At 39.0% G+C, this 20534-nt stretch overlaps 1 protein-coding gene across 1 annotated transcript in view; it reads left to right on the forward strand.

Annotated features, from left to right (window-relative positions):
* Nucleotides 1–19007, forward strand: part of ZBTB11 (zinc finger and BTB domain containing 11) — a 38355-nt gene extending 19348 nt beyond the window's left edge. Inside the window, exons 6-11 of the mRNA XM_047793302.1 lie at nucleotides 5622–5867; nucleotides 7988–8132; nucleotides 8788–8905; nucleotides 15209–15367; nucleotides 15479–15654; nucleotides 16860–19007. Of these exons, the coding sequence (XP_047649258.1) occupies nucleotides 5622–5867; nucleotides 7988–8132; nucleotides 8788–8905; nucleotides 15209–15367; nucleotides 15479–15654; nucleotides 16860–17377 (1362 nt within the window). The 3' untranslated portion in view covers nucleotides 17378–19007. The remainder of the gene's footprint in view (nucleotides 1–5621; nucleotides 5868–7987; nucleotides 8133–8787; nucleotides 8906–15208; nucleotides 15368–15478; nucleotides 15655–16859) is intronic.
* Nucleotides 19008–20534: the final 1527 nt, after the last annotated feature.

The raw sequence follows: 20534 nt of genomic DNA on the forward strand, positions 1-20534 counted from the left end.
CATTCTTTGTCCCTTAAAATATTCTTCATTTTAAAGTCTATTTTGTCTGATATGAGTATTGCTACTCCAGCTTTCTTTTGATCCCCGTTTGCATGAAATATTTTCTTCCATCCTCTACCTTCAATTTGTATGTGTCCCTAGAAGTGAAGTGGGTCTCTTGAAGACAGCATATATATGGGTCTTGGTTTTGTATCCATTCAGCCAGTCTATGTCTTTTGGTTGGGGCGTTGAGTCCATTAACATTTAAGGTAATTATTGATATGTATATTCTTACTGCAATTTTATTAACTGCTTTGGATTTGTTTTTGTTGCTCTTTTTTTCTTTCCTTCTTCTCTTGTTCTCTCCTCTTCTGGTTTGATGACTATCTTTAGTGTTGTATTTGAGTTTATTTTTCTTTGTGTATCAATTGTAGATTTTTGGTTTGCAGTTATTCCGAAGTTTTGATATAAGAGTCTATATGTATATGAGATTGTTTTAAGTTGTTGTTCTCTTAATTGCAAGTTCATCTCCAGTGTCCTGATTTTGTACCCACCTCTTCTCATGATTTCTTATTTTGGTGGTATAATTGTGCGTGGATGATTTCATATCTTTACTGTGTAGGTACCTTTACTGGTGTGCCTTGTCTTTTGTGGTATTTTTGTTTCCTGTTGCTGTCTTTTTTTTTTTCTGCCTAGAGAAGTTCCTTTAGTATTTGTTGTAAGGCTGGTTTAGTGTTGCTGAATTCTCTCAGCTTTTGCTTATCTGTGAAGGTTTTGATTTCTCCCTCAAATCTGAATGAAAGCCTTCCTGGGTAGAGTAATCTTGGTTGGAGGTTTTTTCCTTTCATCATGTTAAGTATATCGTGCCACTCCCTTCTGGCCTGCAGAGTTTCTGCTGAAAAATCTGCCGATAACCTTATTGGGGTTCCCTTGTATGTTATTTGTTTCTTTTCCCTAGCTGCTTTCAAGATTTTCTCTTTGTCTTTAATTTTGGTCAGTTTGATTAATATGTGTCTCAGTGTATTCCTCCTTGGGTTTATTTTATATGGTACATGTTGTGCTTCCTGGATTTGAGCTAGTGGTTCCTTTCCCATTTGAGGGAAGTTTTTGGCTATTATCTTTTGGAATATTTTTTTCTGTCCCCTTCTCTCTCTCTTCTCCTTCTGGCACCCCTATAATATGGATGTGGTGCATTTACCGTTGTTCCAGAGTTCTCTGAGACTCTCTTCATTTGTTTTCAATCTTTTTTCTCTTTTCTGTTCCACATCCAAGATTTCCACTAATCTGTCCTCCACCTTGCTTATTCGTTCTTCTGCCTCCTGTATTCTGCTGTTGGTTGCTTCTAGTGAATTTTTTATTTCAGTTATTGAATTTTGCATCTCTTCTTGTTTATGTTTTGTACCCTCCTCTTGTCACTGTTGCTGATTTTGATAGCATAATTGCGCATGGATGATTTCCTCCTTTTACTGTATATATGCCTTTACTGGTGAGCCTTCTCATTTGTGGGTTTTTATTTTTTTGTCTTTTTAGAACCACACCCATGGAATATGGAGGTTCCCAGGCTAGGGGTCTAATCGGAGCTGTTGCTGCTGGCCTACACCAGAGCCATAGCAGTGCCAGATCCAAGCCTCGTCTGCGACCTGTGCCACAGCTCACCGCAACGCCTGATCCTTAACCCACTGAGTTAATCCAGGGATTGAACCCACAACCTCCTGGTTCCTAGTTGGATTTGTTTCCACTGTGCCAAGACGGGAACTCCCATTTGTGGTATTTTTGTTTCTAGTTGTGGCCTTTTCTTTTCTACCTAGTGAGGTCCATTTATTATTTGTTGTAAAGCTGGGTTGGTGTTGCTGAATTCTCTTAGCTTTTGCTTATCTGTAAAGCTTTTGATTTCTCCTTCAAATCTGAATGAATGCCTTGCTGGGTAGAGTAATCTTGGTTGGAGGTTTTTTCCTTTCATCATATCATGCCACTCCCTTCTGGCCTGCAGAGTTTCTGCTGAAAAATCTGCCAATCACCTTATTGTGGTTCCCTTGTATGTTATTTGTTTCTTTTCCCTAGCTGTTTTCAATATTTTCTCTTTGTCTTTAATTTTGGTCGGTTTGATTAATATGTGTCTTGGGGTATTCCTCCTTAGGTTTATTTTATATGGTACTCGTTGTTCTTCCTGAATTTGAGTGAGTGGTTCTTCTCCCATATTAGGGAATTTTTTGGTATTAGCTCTTCAAATATTTTTTTTTGTCCTTTTCTCTCTCTCTTCTCCTGGCACCATATACTACTAATATTGGTGTGTTTAACTTTGTCCCAGAGTTCTCTGAGACTCTCTTAATTTCTTTTCAATTTTTTTTCTCTTTTCTGTTTCACATCAGTGATTTCCACTAGTCTGTCCTCCACCTAGCTTATTTATTCTTCTGCCTCCTGTATTCTGCTGTTGGCTCCTTCTAATGAATTTTTTATTTAAGTTACTGTATTTTGCATCTCTGCTCACTTAAGTTTTAAATCTTGTATTTCTTTGCTTAGTGTTTGCTGTAAATTATCGTCTTTGCCTCCAGTTTATTTCCAGTGTCTTGCATCATCTTCAGCATCATCAGTCTAAAGTCTTTTTCCTGGAGGTTGATAATCTCCAGATCACTTTTTTTTTTTTCTCTCTTCTCTGCCTTTTCATTTTTATAGGTTTTTGGTGTGGCTTCCTCTTTTCAGACAATAGAGTTGTAGCCTCTTATTTCTGGTGTCTGCTCCCCTTCTGGCTGAGTTGGTATAGGGGCTTGCTGTAGGCTTCCTGATGGGAGGGACTGGTGCCTGTCCACTGGAAGGTGGGGCTGATTCCTATCCCTCTGGTGGGTGGGGCTCTGTCTCTGGATGAGATTAGAGGTGGCTGTGTGCCTGGGGGGGTCTTTAGGCAGCCTGTTTACTGATGGTTGCGGCTGTGATCCCACCTGGATTGTTCTTTGGACTAGGACTTCTCAGCAATGATGGGTGGGGCCAGAATTTCCCAAAATGACCACCTCCAGAGAAAGGCATGCTGATGAATATTCCTAAGAGCTTTGCCTCCAATATACTTTTCCCACACAAGCCACAGTCACCCCGTGTTTTCCCAGGAGATCCTCTAAGAACTGTAGTCAGGTTTGACCCAGATTCCTATGGAACCTCTGCTTTATCCTGGGACCCATGCCAGTGCACATGAAAGTCTGTGTGCACCTTTCAGGAATGGGGTCTCCATTTCCCCCAGTCCTGTGGAGCTCCTGCACACAAACCCCACTGGCTTTCAATGCCTGGTGCTCCAGGGACTCTTTCTCCCAAAGCCAGATCCCCAGGCATAGGGACCTGACATGGGGCTCAGAATTCTCACTCCTGTGGTCAAGTCTCTGTGACAGTTACTTTCTAGTCTGTGGGCTGCCAACCCGACGGGTATGGGGTTGCTTTCATCATGTGATCGCCTCTCCTACCTGTTGATGTGGCTTCCTCTTTGTCTTCTGGAGTAGCATCTCTTTTTGAAAGTTTCCTGGTCCACTTGGTTGAAGGTTGTTCAGCATTTGGTTGTAATTTTGTTGTTTTTATGAGAGAAGGTGAGCTCCAGCCCTTCTCTTCTACCGTCTTAATCCTGTCTCCCATGGCTGAGTCTAAAAGGTTTTCTCCCTGGATACTATGTTTTTAAAAGGACATATTAAGTAAACAGAAGAGTTTTTAGGAATAAAATATATAATCCTATAAAAATCTCAAGAATCTGGAGTTCCCATTGTGGCAAAAAGGGATTGTCTCTACATTGTCAGGACGGAGATTCAATTCCTTGCCTGGCACATTGGGTTGATGGATCTGGTGTATGTCGCAACTTTGACTTGGATCTGATCCCTGGCCTGGAAACTCCATATGCCTGCAGAGCAGCCAAAAAGGAAAACACTCAAGAGTCTGAAAAAACATGGGAAATATAATTGACTAAATAACCCAGAAAATAAAGCAAAAGACAGTTTAGAGAAGGGAGTGAGAAATGTAGAGGCTTGGTCTAGGTTGTCTTGTAATGACTCAGTAATTCTGAAAAGAGAGCATGGAGAGAAAGAAATGATTACTGCAGTACAGAAGAATTTCAGAAATTGAAAATAAAGTCTTGTTAAAAGGGCTGGTTGAATGCCCAGCACCATGGATGAAAATCAATCTATACCAGGATATATTATAAAATTTCATAATCAAAGGGACAAAGAAAATCTTATAAATTGCAAGAGAGAAAAAAACATGATCAGGCTCACAGAAAGGATGAGGGTTGGAATGGCTTCAGGCCTTTCAGTAGCAACAAGGGAAGCTAGGAGACAGGAGCAATATCTCCACAATTCTAAAAGGAAATTATTTCTAACTTGGAATCAATAGTCAAACTGTATCTATGATCTTAGAACAGTTTCAGACATGCAAGGTCTGCAAAGTTTTGCCTCCCAAACTCTCAAATGAGCAAGACACAGGAAACATGGAGTTCAGTCTGCGAAGAGTCCAAGCATGGAAAACAGGCACCCCCGGTTGGGACACAATGTGTTGACAGAGATCTCCTACCAGGTGATGTGTTTCAAACCTTCTCTCAGTAGACAGTTGAGGGAAGGGTTTGATGATAAATTGGCAGTAAATAAAAAGAGAAATAAGGAAAAAAAAATAAGAAAGGAAAGAAAATTATACTGTATGGCCCAGTTGTAGCAACATTTACATAATCCAAATATGCTTTGTAATTGATCTCATCAAAATGATGATAAAGCTATATTAAGAAAGTAAGGTGATAAGGAAGGATTTGTGTACATGTAGAGGTGAAAAGAGAGTCACCTATTATTCATATTACTTAGAGTATAAAAAGCAGAGGTAATGGATCAAAAGCCAGGATTATTTATTCTAAAAAAAGGCTATATAGATGTTGACCATAACTTTGATTTTAAAATAAAGAACATAATGGAGTTCTCTGGTGGCACAGTGTGTTAAGGATCCAGCATTATCACTGTAGCAGCTCAGGTAGCTGCTGGGGTGCACGTTTGGTCCCTGAAACTTCCACATGCCTCAGGTATGGCCAAAAATAAACAAATAAATATATGCATACATATATATCTAAAATAAAGAACAAAAACTTTTAGGAGTTCTCACTAACTAACTATAGGGTAAAATCCAAAGGCCATCAGTTTTATCCTCCCACTTTTTCCAGCCCCTATTTTTTGCTCTACCTAACAACTGTTAGTGCTCATATGATGATAGTAGTAACTAACTATAGGGTAAAATCCAAAGGCCATCAGTTTTATCCTCCCACTTTTTCCAGCCCCTATTTTTTGCTCTACCTAACAACTGTTAGTGCTCATATGATGATAGTAGTCTTGTCTTTGTCTTTCTTTTACCATGCCTTCAGGACCCAGCCTCATTAGTGACACCTTTCTTTATTATTCTCATTTCTCCTCCTTCTTAAATATTTCACCTGTTTACATGTAAATCCTGATTTTGTGGTCAGATTATAAACTTCTGAAGAGTAGAGGGGCTGGGTTAATCTTTTTTTTCACATCTATAGTCTTAACGTACTGTGCATTGATTTATTTATTTTACGTAGTATTTATTGATTTATGCCTGAGTTGTTTCATTTAACAGTTGGAAATACACTCAAACACAGTTTTGTTTACTTTTCCTTTTAGTTGTGTAAAAAACAGTTTCAGTACAGTGCCTCCTTGCGAGCACACCTTATTCGACATACCAGGAAGGATGCACCTGCTTCGTCCTCTTCCAATTCCACATCTAATGAGGCATCAGGATCATCATCTGAGAAAGGCAGAACCAAACGAGAGTTTATATGTTCCATATGTGGAAGGACACTACCTAAATTATATTCTCTTCGAATACACATGTTAAAGCATACAGGTGTAAAACCACATGCATGCCAGGTAAACCAATAACATTTGTTATAGAAGATTGAAATTTAATTGGTGATAAGACTAGTTGATTCTGGAGTCACTGTCACTTTTGTAAAACATTGCAGGAAGTCCATAACCTCTTTCGATTTGTTGCCTAGGTCAAGGGTGATTCCCAGTTGTGTTCATTAATTTGTTGTCTGAAGTTGTACTTTGAAATGAATCTATTTAGAGTATTTGTAAAGCTTGCTAGGATTCAGAGGAGCTACTAGGTGAGATAACCAATTCACCACCCCCATTACCCCTTCACCTTTAGCAGGACCAACATGACTGAAAAGGAACTTATGGCTTAAATAAATTTTAGCAAAAATTCTGCCAGAACTGTGTGACCTTCACTAGAGCTGAGGATAGAGAGTTCCTAAATGCCAAAATGTGATTCTGAGTAAAGAATTCTGTGATTGGAGTTCCCATTGTGGCGCAGTGGTTAACAAATCTGACTAGGGGAGTTCCTGTCGTGGTGCAGTGGTTAACAAATCCGACTAGGAACCATGAGGTTGCGGGTTTGATCCCTGGCTTTGCTCAGTGGATTAAGGATCCGGCGTTGCCATGAGCTGTGGTGTAGGTCACAGACACAGCTCAGATCCCCCATTGCTATGGTTCTGGGGTAGGCCGGTGGCTACAGTTCCGATTAGACCCCTAGCCTGGGAACCTCCACATGCCGCAGGAGCAGCCCAAGAAATGGCAAAAAGACAAAAAAAAAAAATCCGACTAGGAACCATGAGTTTGCGGGTTTGATCCCTGGCCTTGCTCAGTGGGTTAAGGATCCAGCATTGCTGTGAGCTGTGGTGTAGGTTGCAGATGTGGCTTGGATCCCGCGTTGCTGTGGCTCTGGTTTAGGCTGGTGGCTGCAGCTCCTATTCAACCTCTAGCCTGGCAACTCCATATGCCGCAGGAAGTGGCCCTAGAAAAGACAAAAAAAAAAAAGCTGTGATTAGCCAGCTTTGGTCAATGTGGAACAGTGAAATTTCTAATAGCACCTATGGCCTTGCATATAAGGACAACTCACTGTTTTTATTTAAAAAATAGTTTTGGAACCAGTGATTTTTTTAATTTTTTTAGTGGGGAGTTCTTTTTAAGGTCGCAACCAGGGCATGTGGAAGGTCTCAGGCTAGGGGTCAAATTGGAGCTATGGCTGCCAGCTTACACCACAGCCACAGCAGTGTGGGATCCAAGCTGCATCTGCAACCTACACCACAGCTCAAGGCAATGCTGGATCTTTAACCCACTAAGTGAGGCCAGGGATCGAACCCGAGTTCTCATGGATACTAGTTGGGTTTGTTTCCATTGAGCCATGATGGGAACTCCTGGAACCCGTGAGATTTTTAATATTTTTCTCTCTCTCTTTTTTTTTTTTGGTGTGTATGTGTTTTGTTTTTTTGTTCATTAGCTTTGTATTATATGAAAATAGAACATGAGAATAGAATAGACTGTCATGTACCCTTAAGAAGGTTCATTGGTTATCAGTTGTGTTTTATGTGTACTGTCATTCCCTTACTTTCCCCTCCAGTTATTTTAAAGCCAAGTCCTGAGTATCATTTTATTCATAAAGTTAAAAACTAAGTGTTAATTAGGCCTCTGGTCTTTCAGTATAGCACTACTTAAAATTTGTGGTTCATGGAAGATTAAGTATGAAAATGGAGAGTAAGCATGTAGAAACTCATGGCAATTTGACATTGTTGTGATGTTTTTATTGTGTTTAACAAAAATCTCTCCCCATTGGATTTGGGAAAGAAAAATACTGGTTCTTCATCATAGAGTTTTTGAGATTGGTTGGTATAGCCAAAAGTGAGTATATTGATTATGCTCACATGTCACTTTTAATATAAGATATATTGTTTACCAATTTTACATAGGACTGCATAAGGTGGGTTTTTTTGTTTGTTTTTTGGGACTGTCGACTTCTTCCAGTGATCACATGGATATAAGAAAGATAGCAATATTTGTTGGCTCTTGTTTGAATTTTAACTGTCATTTTGTTTATAGTTTAAGTTTTTAATTTAAAATGGCCTTCTAGTTTCTCTGTCCTCATTCTTCAAAAACAGCCTCTGTCTCTTTTACTGGTTTAATTGGTTTAAACATTTGTGCTGTGTTAGGTCTGTGGAAAGACTTTTATATACAAGCATGGTCTAAAATTACATCAGAGTCTCCACCAATCACAAAAGCAGTTCCAGTGTGAACTATGCGTTAAGTCATTTGTTACCAAAAGAAGTCTTCAAGAGCATATGAGTATTCACACAGGTAATGAGAACTTTATATTGACATAGTTATACTTTATATGCTATGAAGTTACTAGTATATTGATTATGCTGCAATTATTTCAGGATTTATATTGATACACTGATGATTGTGTGTGTGCAGTTCTTTATTAATGAAAGGTTTGAAAGTTCTTAAATCTAGATTTAGAGATATCTTATTTGTGTACAAATTTCATTGTTTCTCTCAGTGTAGAAAAATGTGTACCAAGTCTTACATCTTTTATATCTGGACACCTAAAGAAATGGTCTCGATTTTTAAAAGTTAAGTGGTAGGCAAATGTAACTGTCAACCTGGTATGTGGCTTATAATTTTTACTAGAATTTTTAGTTTGCACATGCTTACTTTCAGATTTTAAAGCAGTTGTGTGGCAATGGCTGATGTTCTAGGACTCGTTTACAACTCTACTCTATATAACTCACATGATCATGCAAGCTTCTCACATTCTTTGGGTAGTAGTATCCTCACTAATACTACAGTTATGAGGAAATAAGGGTTTTGACATAGTTTGTTATTCTTAGAAGATGGATGCCAAACGCGTCCACCTGGTAAAACAATTTCTACAATATAATGTAAAGCACTGTGTGGAAGAACAGCTGATTGATTGTTGGATTTGTGACATGGTTTTATTTTTTTATAGGGGAGTCCAAGTACCTTTGCTCAGTTTGTGGAAAGTCTTTTCATAGGGGCTCAGGGCTTAGCAAGCACCTAAAGAAACACCAGCCAAAGCCTGAGGTTCGAGGCTATCATTGTACTCAGTAAGTAGTATGTGAACCATTCAATTAATTTCTTCTTTTGCCTTTTATTTTTAAATTTTAAAAAAAAAATTTTTATTATAGTGGATTTACAGAGTTCTGTCAATTTCTGCTATAAAGCAAAGTGACCCAGTCATACATATATATATATATATATATACACATTCTTTCCTCTCATTAACGTCCGTCATGTCCATCATAAGTGAATAGACATAGTTCCCTGTGCTAGTCAGCAGGATCTCATTGCTTATCTCCTCCAAATGCAATAGTTTGCATTTACTAATCTCAAACTCCCTGTCCATCCCACTCCCTCCCCCTCGGCAACCACAAGGCTGTTCTCCAAGTCCATGAGTTTGTTTCTTTTCCATAGATAAGGTTCATTTGTGCTGTATATTAGATTCCAGATATGTGATGTCATGTGGTATCTGTCTTTCTCTTTCTGACCTACTTCACTTAGTATGAGTCTCTAGTTCCATCTGTGTTGCTGCACATGTCATTATTTTGTTCTCTTTTTCTGGCCGAGGAGTATTCTACTGTATGTATGTACCTTCTTTTTTTTTCTTTTTTCCTTTTAGGGCCGCAGGTGCAGCATGTGGAAGTTCCTAGGCTAGGGGCTGAATTGGAGCTGTAGCTGCCGGCCTACACCACAGCCCCAGCAATGCCAGATCCGAGCCACATCTGCGACCTAGACTGCAGCTCACAGCAACACCAGATCCTTTAACCCACTAAGCGAGGCCAGGGATCAAACCCACATCCTCATGGGTCCTAGTCGAGTTTGTTACCACTGAGCCACGACTGGAGCTTCTGTACCACATCTTCTTAATCCATTCATCTGTCGATGGACATTTAGATTGTTTCTGTGTCTTGACTATTGTTAATAGTGCTGCAGTGGACAAAGGGATGCATATACCTTTTTCAAAGAAGATTTTGTCCAGATATATGCCCAGAAGTGGGATTGTTGGATCATATGGTAGTTGTCTATTTAGTTTTCTGAGGAACCTCCATACTGTTTCCATAGTGGTTGTACCAGTTTACATTACTACCAACAGTGTAGGAGGGTTCCCTTTTTTTTTTTTCCGTTTATGGTTTCCTTTGCTGTGCAAATGCTCGTCAGTTTGATTAGGTCCCATTGATTTATTTTTGTTTTTATTTCTGTTGCTTTGGGAGACTGACCTAAGAAAACATTTGTATGGCTGATATCAGATAATGTTTTGCCTGTGTTCTCTTCTAGGAGTTTTATGGTGTCTTGTCTTACATTTAAATCTTTAAGCCATTTTGAGTTTATTTTTGTGTATGGTGTGAGGATGTGTTCCAGTTTCATTGATTTACATGTGGCTGTCCAGTTTTCCCAGCACCACTTGCTGAAGAGGCCGTCTTTTTACCGTTTTATAAGATTAATTGACCATAGGTGTCTGGGTTTATTTCTGGGTTCCGTATTCTGTTTCTGTCTGTCTGTCTGTTGTGGTACCAGTACCCCATTGTCTTGATTACTATGGCTCTGTAATATTACCTGAAGTCTGGGAGAGTTATGCCTCTTGCTTGTGTTTTTTTTTCCTCAGGATTTCTTTGGCAATTCTTGGTCGTTTATGGTTCCGTATAAATTTTTGAGTAGTTTGTTCTAGTTCTGTGAAAAATGTCACGGGTAGTTTGATAGGGATTGCATTGAATCTGTAGATTGCTTCCAATCCAGGAACATGGACTATCTTTCCATTTCTTTGAATCCTTTTTAATTTCCTTGATTAATGTTTTATAGTTCTCAGCATATAAATTTTTCACCTTCTTGGTCAGGTTTATTCCTATGTATTTAATTTTTTGGATGCAGTTTTAAAAGGTATTGTATTTTTATATTCCTTTTTTATTATTTCATTGTTGGTATACAGAAATGCAACCGATTTCTGAATGTTAATCTAGTATCCTGATACAATTCATTGATCAGTTTGAATAGTTTCTTCGTGTGGAGTCCTTACAGTTTTCTGTATATAGTATCATGTCATCTGCGTAGTGACAGTTTTACCTCTTCTCTTCCATTTTGGATATCTTTTATTTCTTTTGTTTGATTGTTGTGGCTAGGTCTTCCAATATTATGTTGAATAAAAGTGGTGAGAGTGGGCATCCTTGTCTTGTTCCAGATTTTAGTAGGAAGGCTTTCAGCTTTTTTCTGTTGAGTATTATATTGGCTGTGGGTTTCAATTAATTTCTTTATGTTCTTAGTTTATTTGAAAATTGTTTAAAAAGGAAATATTTGAGAAGTTCCCACTCTGGCACAGTGGGTTAATAAGCAGTCTGCAGCTGTTCGAGCTGATGTGGAGGCACAGATTCAATCGCTGACCTCGTGCAGTGGGATCCAGCATTGCCACAGCTGCAGCTCAGATTCATTGCGTGGCCTGGGAACTTCCACATGCCATGGGCATGGCCAAAAATAAGTAAATATCTTACCATTTTACTTATCACTTACATCTCAGTAAAACTGAAAAAAGCAAAGCAGAATATTTGAAGGTAATATTTAAACTTATTTGTTTACTCTTGATTTAAATCAGTTTCTTGGTTTTTGTTTGTTTTTGGTCTAGATACTCCTGTTTATTTAACAGTTTTACTTGGATATAAATTTCATACCATATTAATTACTTATTTTAAATGATTCAAAGACATTCTTCAAATGTGCAGTCTGGGCTTAGGGATCAAAGTTTCTTTCTAGGCAGTTCCTCTAATGTACTATGCCTTCTGCTTGTTTCGCTTTTGTTGTTGTTGTTGTCTTTTTGCCATTTCTTGGGCTGCTCCCACAGCATATGGGGTCTAATCGGAGCTGTAGCCACTGACCTACGCCAGAGCCACAGCAATGTGGGATCCGAGCTGCATCTGCAACCTACACCACAGCTCACAGCAACACCAGATCCTCAACCCACTGAGCAAGGCCAGGGATTGAACCTGCAACCTCATGGTTCCTAGTCGGATTTGTTAACCACTGAGCCACGATGGGAACTCCCTGTTTCACCTTTCTTTAGACTCCTTTCTCTCTTTTCAATTTTCAAAGCCTCCTGAAATGTCTTATACTTGAAGAAAATTCATACAACGTAAAATTCATCATTTAAAATTTTTTTTGTTAAAGTATAGTTAGTTGATTTAGTCTTGTGTCAGTTTCAGCAGCAAAGTTGATCCAGTCATATTTATATATATATGTATGTATATGTGTGTGTGTGTGTGTGTGTATATATATGTGTGTGTATACATATATATACACACACACATTCTTTTTCTCATATTGTCTTCCATCATGTTCTTTCACAAGAGATTGGATATAGTTCCCTTTGCTATACAGTAGGATTGCATTGCTTATCCATTCTAAATGTAATACATTTTGCATCTACTAACCCCAAACTCCCAGTCCATCCCAATCCCTCCCTCTTGGCAACACACAGGTCTGTTCTCTATGTCTGTGAGTCTGTTTCTGTTTTGCAGATAGGTTCATTTGTGCTGTGTTTTAGATTCCACACATATGTGATACCATATGGTACTTGTCTTTATCTTTCTGACTTGAGTTAGTATGAGAATCTCTAGTTGCCTCCATATTGCTATAGGTGCCATTGTTTCATTCTTTTTAATGTCTGAGGAGTATTCCATTGTGTATATGTAGCACTTTTTTTGGGGGGGGGGGGCTGCACCCTCATCATATGGAAGTTCCCAGGCTAGGGGTTGAATTGGAGCTACAGCTGCTGGCCTATGCCAGAGCCACAGCAGTACAGGATCCGAGCCATATCTGTGGCCTACTTCATAGCTCACGGCAATGCCAGATCATTAACCCACTGAGCAAGGCCAGGGATCAAACCCACATCCTCATGGATACTAGTCAGATTGTTTCCACTGTGCCACAGGGAGAACTCCAAGTACCACATCTTCTTAATCCATTCTTTTGTCAATGGACATTTAGGTTGTTTCCATATCTTGGCTATTGTGAATAGTGCTGCTATGAACATATGGGTGCATGTATGTTTTTCAAAGAAAGTTTTGTCCAGATACATGCCCCAGAAGTGGGATTGTTGGATCATATGGTAGTTCTCTATTTAGTTTTCTGAGGAACCTCCGTACTGTTTTCCATAGTGGTTGTAGCAATTTACATTACTACCAACAGTGTAGGAGGGTTCCCCTTTCTCCACATCCTCTCCAGCTTTTGTTATGAAGACTTATTAATGATGGCCATTGTGACTGGTGTGAGGTGGTACCTTATTGTAAGTTTTGATTTGCATTTCTCTAAGAATTCATCATTTTAAAGTGTATAATTCGGTGGGTTTCAGTACATTCACTGTGCTGTGCAAGCATCACCACTAATACCAGAATGCCTCAGTGCTCAGCCAGGAAGTTACAATTCTTTTTTTTTTTTTGGTCTTTCTAGGGCTTCACCGCGGCACATGGAGGTTCCCAGAGGCTAGGGGTCGAATTGGAGCTGTAGCCACTGGCCTATGCCAGAGCCACAGCAACACGGGATCCGAGCCGCATCTGTGACGTACACCACAGCTCATGGCACCACTGGATCTTTAACCCACTGAGTGAGACCAGAGATCAAACCCGAAACCTCATGGTTCCTAGTCGGATTAGGTTAACCACTGAGCCACAACAGGAACTCCAACAGTTACAATTCTGCCTGGTCTTCTCTTTCTCTTTGTGCAGAGTCAGCCTTTGGTGAGAGCTTAGAGCCTTTTCAGGTCTTCTGAGCATGAGCCCAGCTCTGGGCAAGTGTGTGGACTTCCAGATTCCTGAGAATATGTGAGAGTTTTCAAAAGCCCTTATTCAAAGCATCTCATTCTCCAGCCTTTTCTCTCAAGCTTTTGGTTTGCATATTGTTTGCACTGAACTTCTGTTCCTTTCCCTAGCAGCAGTAGCTAATATATTTGCCTTTAAATGTTTTTTAACAAACTCATCCTTCCTACACCCCACCCCTCCCCTAGTCCTCAGCCCTGGTAGAGTTAGGCTAAATAAAAGCAAGCCCTTTAAGGGGCTCCTTCAAGGAGTCACCAAATAGCGCAAAACAGGTATAGTTCTGTGAGAATAAGTCCTTCTGGTACTGGAAACCTATAGCAGGAATGCAGTCTGTCTGTCTACTGAGCTGAGGGTGGGGAGCAGTAGGAGTGGGGCCAAGATAAGTTGAAATGCTACAAAACTCCTAACAAGATTCAAGTTTTTTGTCTTGATTAAATATTTACCAGGTTGCTATAAAATTTTAGTTTTCAGAGTTCCAGTAAAATAGATTCTGACATTTTTTTGCTGATTTGTCCACTGCTTTTGTGGAGGGATGGGCTCTTTGGAATTGCCTACTCTGCCGTATTTGCTGACGTCACTCTAACCAGTCACTTTTTAAAATTCTTTTTTTTTTTCTGCCACACCTGCGGCATATGGAAGTTTCCAGGCCAGAGGGTTGAATCGGAGCTGCAACTGCCAGCCTGCACCACAGCCATAGCAATACCAGCTCCGAACTGCATCTGTGACCTACACTGTAGCTTGCAGGAACACCTGATCCTTAACCCATTGAGTATGGCCAGTGGTTGAACTTGTGTCCTTAGGGATACTATGTTGGGTTCTTAACTCACTGAGCCACAACGGGAACTCCTAGTCAGTTTTACTTTAAAACAGAAATAGTTTATTATTCATGTATTTTTAGTCGCAGTTCTAAAACAAACCCAATTTAAACTGACTTGAATGAAGGGTTAAGTCTAGGAGTCTAAGTGGTCTATGGTAAACTGGTTTGAGGTTCATTAGCACTTGATGTCTCTGAGGCTCCATATGGCCAAGGCAGCGGCAGTGGTTTCAGCCTCACATCCTCTCAACTCCCAAATTGTCAAGTTTCTTTTCTCTTAGTTCCTGTAAAAGCCCTGAGTTTCATTCCCACTGGATCTGGTTAAGTCATTTAGTTATCTGCGAGTCAGTCACTATGGCCAAAAGAATGCTGTGCTCTGATCGACCTAGGCCTAAGTCAGTTTACTCCTTATGGTCAAGAGTGAGACCCATTCCCAGCACGTTGACAGAGGATCAGAGAGGGTGAAAAGGAATGTAAAAAGAGCGGATGAGATGGGATTGAACAGTCAGGAAATAATAACCTTTGGGTGCTTTCCAGGGTTCTTTCTAAAATGTTTCTGATACTCTGGAGCTAAAAGAACTTAAGATCCTGTGGCCTTGGTGAAAGATTGTAATACCAAGAATTTTTTTTGTTTGTTTTAAATTGGGCCCATTTTGTAGAATTCTAGAAACCCAAGAATATATTGAGTTCTTTAAAAGAATAAGGTGTTCCAGCTGGGTGAATGAACTTTGTTTTTACAGATGTGAAAAAAGTTTCTTTGAAGCTAGGGATCTTCGCCAGCACATGAACAAACATCTTGGTGTGAAGCCATTCCAGTGCCAATTTTGTGATAAGTGCTATAGTTGGAAAAAAGATTGGTATTCCCATGTGAAGTCTCATTCTGTCACTGAGCCTTACAGGTGGGTAAATCTGAGGATGATCTGGGCTTAATTGAGATATATATGTACTTTAGATTAATTATCATGGATGCTTGTGCTTTGGGAAAAATTTGGGTTTTTTCTCTATTTTAGGTGTAATATATGTGGCAAAGAATTTTATGAAAAGGCATTGTTCAGAAGGCATGTAAAGAAAGCTACCCATGGGAAAAAAGGAAGAGCAAAGCAAAACTTAGAACGGGTGTGTGAACAGTGTGGAAGGAAGTTCACTCAGCTGAGAGAGTATAGGAGACACATGAACAACCATGGAGGTAACTCTACTAAATAGAGTTTTATCTATATTTTTAACTACAATGAAACCCAGTCTGATAGTGATTTTCCTTTGACCATTCCTCTTGCCTGTTATCTCACCTTCCTTAATAAGAGATTAATCCTACATTGTAGATTTATTCAAATGGTAGAGATGATCTTGAACCTGATCAAGGTTGTATATGCAAATAGATTTGTTTTTAGTAAGCTTCTTATTCTGGATCAACATTTTTTGTGTGTTTGTTTTTGCTTTTTAGGGCCGCACCTGCAGCATATGGAGGTTCCCAGGCTAGGGGTTGAATCAGAGCTACAGTTGCCAGCCTGTACCACAGCCACAGCAACACTAGATCTGAGCCACATCTGCAACCTACACCACAGCTCATGGCAACGCCGGATCCTTAACCCACTGAGTGAGAACAGGGATCACACCCGCAACCTCATCGTTCCTAGTTGGATTCATTTCCGCTGCGCCACAATAGGAACTCCTTTTTATACTGAAATGAATACTTGAAGATTTTTTCTTTATCCTAGGATTATAGTATTGCTGTGAAGGTTAAAAGAGACCATTCACAAAAACTCAAAATTGTCGCTTAGCAACTTCTATCCATGAGAATATATTTTTTTCTTTTTCTTTTTTCTGGCCACACGTATGGCATATGGAGATCCCTGGCCCAGGAATTAAATCTGAGCTGCAGCTGTAGCAACGCCGGGTCTTCTAACCCACTGACCTGGGCCTCGGTTCAAACCTGCACCTCCGCAGCAACTTGGAACTTCTGCAGTCAGATTAGATTTTTTTTTTTTTTTTTGCTTTTTAGGGCCACACCTGAGACATGTGGAAGTTCCTAGGCTAGGGGTCCACTCAGAGCTACAGCTGCTGGCCTACACCACAGCCACAGCAACTTGGGATCCTTAACCCACTGAGCGGGGCCAGGGATTGAACCTGCATCCTTATGGATACTAGTTTGATTGATTTCTGCTGTGTGAAAGTGGGAATTCCTGCAGTAGATTCTTAACCCAGTTCCCATGAATAGTACAGAATCTGCTTTATTCTAAGGGGAACCATTCTAGTCCTAGTAAAAAGTAAGAGATCACCATAGTCAAGATAGAAAGTCTTCATGGGCTACCTACTATACTTAAAAGCATTATTTATCAGGCAGCTATAATATATTTTGTCACCACACACACTTTTCTTCTTTTTTTTAAATAGGAGTTAAGCCGTTTGAGTGCTTAACATGTGGAGTAGCTTGGGCAGATGCCCGATCTCTGAAACGCCATGTCAGGACACATACAGGTGAACGGCCCTATGTCTGTCCGGTATGTAGTGAAGCCTACATAGATGCGCGAACACTGCGTAAACATATGACTAAGTTCCACAGAGATTATGTGCCTTGCAAAATTATGCTGGAAAAAGATACCCTTCAGTTTCATAACCAAGGAACTCAAGTGGAGCATGCTGTTAGCATCTTAACAGCAGATATGCAAGAACAAGAAAGCAGTGCTTCTCAAGAACTTGAAACCGTGGTGGTGACAGGAGAAACTATGGAAGCTCTAGAGGCTGTTGCAGCTACTGAAGAATGTCCATCAGTATCTACACTTTCTGACCAAAGTATTATGCAAGTGGTTAATTATGTGCTGGCACAACAGCAAGGACAGAAGCTGTCTGAGGTCGCAGAAGCTATTCAGACTGTTGAAGTAGAAGTGGCACATATTTCAGAAACAGAATGAATGTCATAATGGAGATTAAAAAGAAGTGATACATATATTGAACTCAGAGAACATTTGTTTACAGTACTATATGACGATCTGCCTAGAGTTTGTCCAGCCTCTGGGCTGTTTGGTGGTGTTTTAACATTTATTTCTAAACGGTTTGTCTGGCTAATGGGTTTGGTAGAGAAAATCTGTTTACTGTAAAGAAATTGAAAACAAATCTGTTTGATGGCAGTGGTTTATCATGGTATACTTTTTATGAATTAATGTTTATAAAGAACTGTACTAAATTAAAAATTGTACAGTTTCATTTGCATTTTGCTATTACTATATACTTTGATTTTGAAAGGCTGCAGTAATTGGCTTTTCTTGTATTCTCAAAATACAGAGGTTCTGTGATTTCATTTGCCCTGTCTATGGATTAAAAATTCTAATATAAAGCATTTTAGTAGGATGCCTAGGTATATTACATTTTTTAAATGCTTCAAATCTGTGAGTCCTGACTTACTATTTATTTTAACCCCTTATAAAGTCAGGGATTCTTTATTATATTTTAAAGCACTTAATGAGTTACATGTTGTAATCAAGTTTGCACAATATACTTAATCTATATGGGGAACCCTTAAATGAATAGCTGATTTTTTTAAAATGCCATTAAAATGCATGAAATGCACATTTAAAGCCTTACTATACTATCCTTCAAGGCAAGTAAATTGACCATGAGCAAAGAACACCGTTATTAAACTCTGTTGATGGGAAATTTCTCCTTGATAACATAAAACAATAAATGGGGAGGGGTGAAAACTAGGATTGCTGTGTTTGAAGCTTTTGTATCATGTTTAATTGTTCAATTTTGTTGGAAAACTGCAGTTTAGAAATAGGATAGCAATATAAACATCTACAGTGGTCTTGTAGATACCATGTAATTGTCAAGTAACTTAAGAATATTGAAAATTCTTCACTTCAGCCCTCATTATAGTATACTACTTAAAGAAATTGATTATGACCCACCAAATTGTTTGAAAGTGAATTCTTTTTTAAAGTTACCTGAGAATTAAATTAATTTTTGTGTTTGATTTTTAAATTCCCAACTCTTTAAGCTATCCAGTTTTCTGATTTTTCAAAATAACCATGAGAGATGCCACATTTCTCTCCCGGGAAACTACCAGGATAATTGTTAAAATCAAATGTTTACGTATTAGAAGCTAATAGAAGAGGTAAAATTAAGATGTAAGCAAATCACATGTAAATCATTCCTAAAGCACAAGAAAAGAATGTGCCTTGATGTACATATATTACTAAGATGCTTATTCCAGTTTACTTTAAAAATGGCTTAAATGACAAAGAATAAATGTGATGCCATGCATGCATTGTACCTGCATATGTAATATTTGCATTTGCAAATTCCCTATTGTTTCAATAGCTGTGTGACTGACTTTCAATCTTAAGTGGATCGACATACAGCCTATAACTTTATAATGGCTGCTTGTTTATCGTACCTTTCAGTTAGTGAAAATGTGTTTCAGCCTGACTAAAATTTAGAATTGTGTCTTTATGTTCCATGGTCACCATTATTATTAGATTCAGTTAATTGTATAAGACCATTAATGTGTGTCATAAATATGTAAATAAAAGATGTTGAATCTTGTTTAAAGTGTAAGCTTTGGAGTTGAGCTTGTCATTATTTTCAGTTCATAAATCAGTTGCTTTTATTCATATGTTACTAAATTAATCCATTTTAAAAGGGAACGGGGATTGAACACATTAAAAAGTAGCCATTGAGGGAACACATAATACTATTAAAATTTATCACACTTATGGAGTCCCTTTGTGGTCCAGTGTGTTAAGGAAGCTTATACCTGCCTGGGGTGAGGGCACAAAAAAACGTAGTATACTTAAACATAATCTTACCGAAAAATTAAAAGTAGTACAATTAACTGCCATCTTTGGATAATTTGTGTGTGGAGAATTAACATACATGTAGAAATAAGTATTAAAGTTCAAAAAATTAAGCTTTTTTTCTTTTCCTCTGTGCTGAGGGTTGACCTGGGCCACTGCAGTGACATTGCCAGATCTTAACCCACTGTGCCACAAGAGAACTCAGTTTTACATGAGGAAGTTCTCTATATAACAATTCCTTTTTGGAAACATGAATTGTTTTGTCTTGTTGTTGGCATCTGATGACTTCCCTAAAACTGTGTGGGTATCCCCTGATTAAATCTGTTTGTTACTGCTGTTTATTAAAGGCCAGTGCCTGTTTATAGAATTTGACAAGGTTACCTAAACTGCCGGATTTAGAGTTAATCCGGACCTTCCAGACCTTCAGTGTTTTGTCTCTGTCTTTCTTCTTCTTCAGGACCGCACCTGAGGCACATGGAAGTCCCCAGGCTAGGGGTCCAATTGGAGCTGCAGCTGCTGGCCTACACCACAGCCACAGCAATGCCAGATCCTTAACCCACTTAGTGAAGCCTGGGATTGAACCCTCATCCTCATGAATACTAGTTGAGTTCTTTACCTCTGAGCCACGATGGGAACTCCTATCTTTTTTTTTTAAAAAAAGAGCTTTGGTGTAAACTCACTGTGAATGACGCTTCCTACTTATGGTCAAGTCAGGAGATTAAACCTGTTTTCAGAGTTCCCATTGTGGCTTAGTGGGTTACGAACATATGATTAGTATCCATGAGGATGTAGGTTTGATCTCTGGCCTCACTCAGTGGGTTAAGGATCTGGCATCTGGCAATCCTGCATCTGGAACTCCAATTCAACTTCTGGCTCAGGAACTTCCATATGCTGCATGTTGGGCCTTGAAAAGCAAAACAAAAAAACCCCAAGAAACTAAATTTTTTTTTGTTTTTAGGCTGCACCCAAGGTATGTGGAAATTCCTGGGCCTAAGATCAAACCCATACCATAGCAGAGACCTGAGCTACAGCAGTAACAACACTGGATCCTTAACCAGCTAGGTCACCAGGGAACTTCTAAAGGAAATTCTTTAGGCAGAAAGCAATTGAACTGAGATGGTAATTCAAATTTACATGAAAGAACAAAGAGCATTAGTAAAGGCAGTTATGAAATTACAACATACAGGCTATATGTATAATTCTCCTTTATTCCCTTGCTTTAACAAGCAATGTGTAAAATAGTATATATAGAATGTATTATCGAGCCAATAACATA

Source organism: Phacochoerus africanus, chromosome 1, assembly GCF_016906955.1.
Source record: "Phacochoerus africanus isolate WHEZ1 chromosome 1, ROS_Pafr_v1, whole genome shotgun sequence".
In the NCBI taxonomy this organism is placed as follows: domain Eukaryota; kingdom Metazoa; phylum Chordata; class Mammalia; order Artiodactyla; family Suidae; genus Phacochoerus; species Phacochoerus africanus.